Raw genomic sequence first — 4,542 nt, forward strand, 5'->3', positions numbered from 1 at the left:
CTATGATGCCTGACATGAGCTTCCATGTTGTAGAGAGACAGGTTATTGGCCGATAGTTGGATGGGACTGAACCTTTCTGTTAGGTTCTGGGGTTTTTAGCTTGTTCCTTTGGGTGGCTGAGTTATCTCCCCAGTAGATGGAGTCCGAGAGGTGGCAGGCTGTGGTTCCATCGATGACGTCATCTTCACACCGGAGGCTGATCATCTAATTTACGGCAGCATAAGAGGGGTGGAACGCCGGTACTTCGACGCCAGTGTCAACCGTAAATGGTACCTCCAGCCTCTCAGAGTTTTTCTCAGAGTTTTTCCCCTGTTCTTGTGATCTGCCTGTTTATCTCTGTAGTTTATGTTGTGCTTCATTGTGGATTTTTTGCTCCCCCTCAGGATCCTTCCATACCTGGTTGCCTGACCTCTGATACTCCCCACAGCGTCAGGGGTTCTAACCCCATAGAAGCCTGAAAGCCGAACCTCTTCTGATTCTGTAGATTTTGCCAGCTATTCAGAAGTTTCCAACCGGCCGCTTCCACCTACACTCTGCCGTCTTCAAGGACAAGCCTCCCTGTCCGCCCTCCAAAGCCACTCTCCGAACCACCAAGCTCCACAGAGAAACTACTCAATAGGTTAGAAGGACCAGGACAAACCAACCCCCCCTCCAAGTCGTTTGAACGCACAGAGCCCTGCACCGAGAGCAGCCGTGCAGTTTCTGGACCACTTTACGTCCATTGTTTGCTTTCTGTAAAATAAAACTTTTCTTTTTTTTCATCCGTCTTTTATGGTGTTCTCGCATGTGGGTAAGATCCGTTAAACCCATCATGACACTTTTGAGGGATCCTTCTGGATCAGGATTGTGCGCCCTTCAGTTAACCATTCAGGGTGAGTCCCATTCTGTAGCAGCTGGTTCAGTTGAGCTGCCAGTCGCTCATGGAGGGCAGTGAGTTTCTTTAGCCAGTAGGCATGGATCATGTCAGGCCCTGGTGCTGTCCAGTTTTTCATACCTGAGACTCTTTCTTGGACATTTGCCACAGTGATGGTTACTGGGGCTTGTTCAGGGAGGTTGCTGTGGTCCTCTCGTCCACTACTCTGTTGTTAGTACCCTATCATTGGGAGTACACTTTAGCTGGTTGGGTGGAGAAGAGCCGGTTTATATTGTAGCATTAATATTTTAATGATCATCTGATTTGTATGGACACTGTAGTTAAACTACGCTCCATTTTGTAGGTAGTTGGTATGAATGGAGACTGTTTAAATACAGTAATAACATTGAGATGCATTTGAATGTGTGGTTCTGCAGGCTGTTCTCTGGATCAGACTCTGACTCCAACATGTATGGATGCTGGATGATTGTTGACATTTTTAATAAACTTTGAAGAAAAAAGTTTCCCTGCCGGTAGATGATGTGTTGTTGCTGTCAAATTACAAAAATGGACGAACAAGGCAGATTGGAGCCCTCTGTGATCTGGAGGGAGGCGGGACTTGAAATGTCAAATTTACATTTAAAAATATTGCTGAAGCAGATTGAGTTGCTGTAAAACCTCAGAACAGGAGTAAACAAAGGGTCTGTGTGTTGTGATCCATGTTCAGTGTATTAATTTGTAGGGTTTTCTGTGACCAGTTTCTGTCCTGTGAGTCTGTTTCTGCGTCTTTCCCGTTGATTGATCCCAGCTGTGTCTCGTTCCTGTGATTTCCCTCCCAGTGTATTTAGTCCCACCTGCTGTCTGTGTTCCTCATTGGGTCCTTGTCTAATGTATGTCTAACGTTGTTGCACGCACGTTCTCTGCTCTTCAGTGGAACTGTAAAGTCCTGGTTAGCTTCGCTCACTTTTCAGTCTTGTTGTCAGTACTACTGGTATTTAGCTGTGTGCTAAATTCTCTGCCGTGCCGCCTGGTTTGGATTGTTTGAGCATATTCATCATTAAACTCGTTATTTCATCTACATCCTGGGTTTACTAGCGTCTCTCCTCACCACCAACCACTCCTTATGACACTGCAAAGCTACAATAACCAGGAATTCAGAATAAAACAGTGCAGTTCTGTTTTATATGAACCATTAGTGAACGGTTTATTTAATAGCATTAAAAGCACTTTAAATCTAATGTATTTTTAGTTATTTAGCCATATCAAAAATTACTTTGCATCAATGAAGGTGAAAATTATTTATTACTTTTGTACTTGTACATTTCAAAACCTGTACTTAGTACTTATACTTAATTTTACTTGGTACTTTACTTTTATCAGTCACTAGTATTTGTAGTATAAGTAGAGAATATGACGATTTTTATCGCTTCTGGTCAGATCAGATACTGACTTTGCCTGGACAACAAAACAGATGGGATGGGTTTCATCATCATCATATTGACTGAAAGACGGCGTCCATCTCAGGGTGAAATATCCTGAACCAGATGAACTCTTGACCATGTTGAACGGTCCGCTGAACAGGAGCTCAGTGATCCTTTAACACACAGGAAACACATCAGTCTGGTTGGTTATATGTGCAAAATGCCCTCAAACCAGACTTAAAAATTATCTTTAAAATATGATTTTCACCATGAAAACTTACCTCTGATTAGAAACGATATTTATTTTCTACTCACTCAGACTCATTTGCCTCTGCTGTGATGTTGATTTCTATCATCTCATTAACGTCTATGAAGAACTGAGCTCCATGTTCAGGAGTTGGAGGCAGAAACCTGGGCAGATATTCACCTGCTGTGCAGGACGGAGCTGCAGGATCCACTGGAGCAACGCAGGGAAAAATAATGCAGATGAACTAATGAGACAGACAAGTGGGCTCAGTAAATTTACACTTTGGTCATATAATCTGTCTTAATAACAGGTCCTCTTCTTCTTTTCCATTTCCATCCATCCATCTTCTGTACACCCTTGTCCCTCAGTGGGGTCGGGAGGTGCTGGTGCCTCTCCAGCTAACATTCCAGGCGAGAGGTGGGGTCACCCTGGATAGGTTGCCAGTCTGTCACAGGGCAACACAGAAGACAAACAACCATGCACACACACAACTAGGGGCAATTGACAGTCATGTTTTTTGGACTGTGGGAGGAAACTGGAGTATCCAGAGAAAACCCACCACGCACAGGGAGAACATGCAAACTCCATGCAGAAAGACAAGGGCCGGGAATCGAACCTAGAACCTTCTTGCTGCAAGACAACAGCTCTACCAACTGCGCCACTGTGCAGCCTCGTCTTACATTTCTACATCTGGAAATTAAAAGTTTGATGTATTTTAATAATCGAGTTATTGATCATCTTTAAACAGACAGTTATTAAATATACATTTACTGACATCAGTGTTGCTCTTTAGCAGTAAAATAAGCTTATTGAAACATTAAATCAAACCTTTGAAAACAAACTGGACAGAGATTTGGCTCATGAAGCTGCTGGTGCTCCATGAATATGTTACACCATCGTATCGAGTCATAGTGATGGTCTGTCTGGGAAAATCCTCCATTATCAGCTGAACTGCATATGAACCTTCATAGCTGCTGCTGGTTGGACTGAATGATAGAGAACAAGACTGGAAGAGAAGAGAGAGAGAAAGATTAACTATGTTATATTTAATGTTCTCTGCTATGGATTCATGTTGCTTTTGTTCATACCAACAATATTTGTTTTTATTTAAAAAGCTGTTAAATAAAAAGTGTAAAGTGTGTTTTTATTTAAAACATGAAGAAACAGAGTAATTCTTCATCATTAGTCATTTATAGTTAATTAAATAATCAGTCAATTTAGTTTTATTAACTGTAAACATTTTCTGTTGCATTGCTGTAACCAACATTTATTACTCACTGATGACAGACTGAGGACAGACGGTGCTGTGCAGATGCTGCACTCATAGTTATCGGGATTGGATCCATATCTGCATTGAACATGGTCTTCATCAGGGTCAAAGGTCAACAAGCTGATATTCCTCTGACAGTTTGAAGGAACTCTGAGAGAAACAGAAACAAACGTCACAAAGAACAAACAATCTGCTCAAATTATTTAATTTACATCAGGAATCTTCAGTATCTTGACTGATTTGTATTTCAGTGTTTTTATTCCATTATGCTTTAGTTTATTTTGCTCCATGAATCTATTTGGTCTCTTTTAAATATAAAATCAATTCACAACATTTGGATATTATTTGTAAACATTTTCTAATTATTAAAGCTTCATGGTTGGGCTTTACTACGGCGGCCGACAGGTGCAAATGCGCAGCAACAGAGAAAACATGCAAACAAACAAAAAAAGACACGCGCAAAAATTGAATGCAGAAAACATAAAAATAGACGCAAATAAAATGCAGCAAACAAAAAAGAGATGCAAACAAAAAGTGCTGAAAACGGAAGTGCTCCAGAACACTAGGGGGAGTTTAACAAAAAACAGCTGTGTTTAAATTTAGGGTTTGTATCCTTTAAAACCATAGACATAATATAAGAGTAGACCCCGCATTGGTCGCTCCAGCGCAGCAAATACGGCGGCCATCTTGGAGCAGTATACCCTCCTACTTTGCTCAATCAAAACAGCAGAAGATGCCTCAGCACTGAGAG

General features: G+C 41.5%; 2 protein-coding genes across 2 annotated transcripts in view; both read right to left on the minus strand.

The window, feature by feature from the left end:
• LOC106939304 (uncharacterized) overlaps window positions 1–4,542 on the minus strand; it is a gene marked incomplete at its 5' end in the record, with an annotated part of 35,867 nt that overhangs the window by 6,562 nt on the left and 24,763 nt on the right. The window contains one exon of the mRNA XM_015021667.1: window positions 2,304–2,447. Coding sequence (XP_014877153.1) covers window positions 2,304–2,447 — 144 coding nt within the window. The remainder of the gene's footprint in view (window positions 1–2,303; window positions 2,448–4,542) is intronic.
• LOC106939308 (uncharacterized) overlaps window positions 3,734–4,542 on the minus strand; it is a 6,524-nt gene continuing 5,715 nt past the window's right edge. Inside the window, exon 4 of the mRNA XM_015021671.1 lies at window positions 3,734–3,941. Within this exon, the coding sequence (XP_014877157.1) occupies window positions 3,734–3,941 (208 nt within the window). The remainder of the gene's footprint in view (window positions 3,942–4,542) is intronic.

The sequence above is a fragment of the Poecilia latipinna genome, unplaced genomic scaffold (assembly GCF_001443285.1).
Source record: "Poecilia latipinna isolate Pla-1442-1.1 unplaced genomic scaffold, P_latipinna-1.0 Scaffold2825, whole genome shotgun sequence".
Taxonomy (NCBI): Eukaryota; Metazoa; Chordata; class Actinopteri; order Cyprinodontiformes; family Poeciliidae; genus Poecilia; species Poecilia latipinna.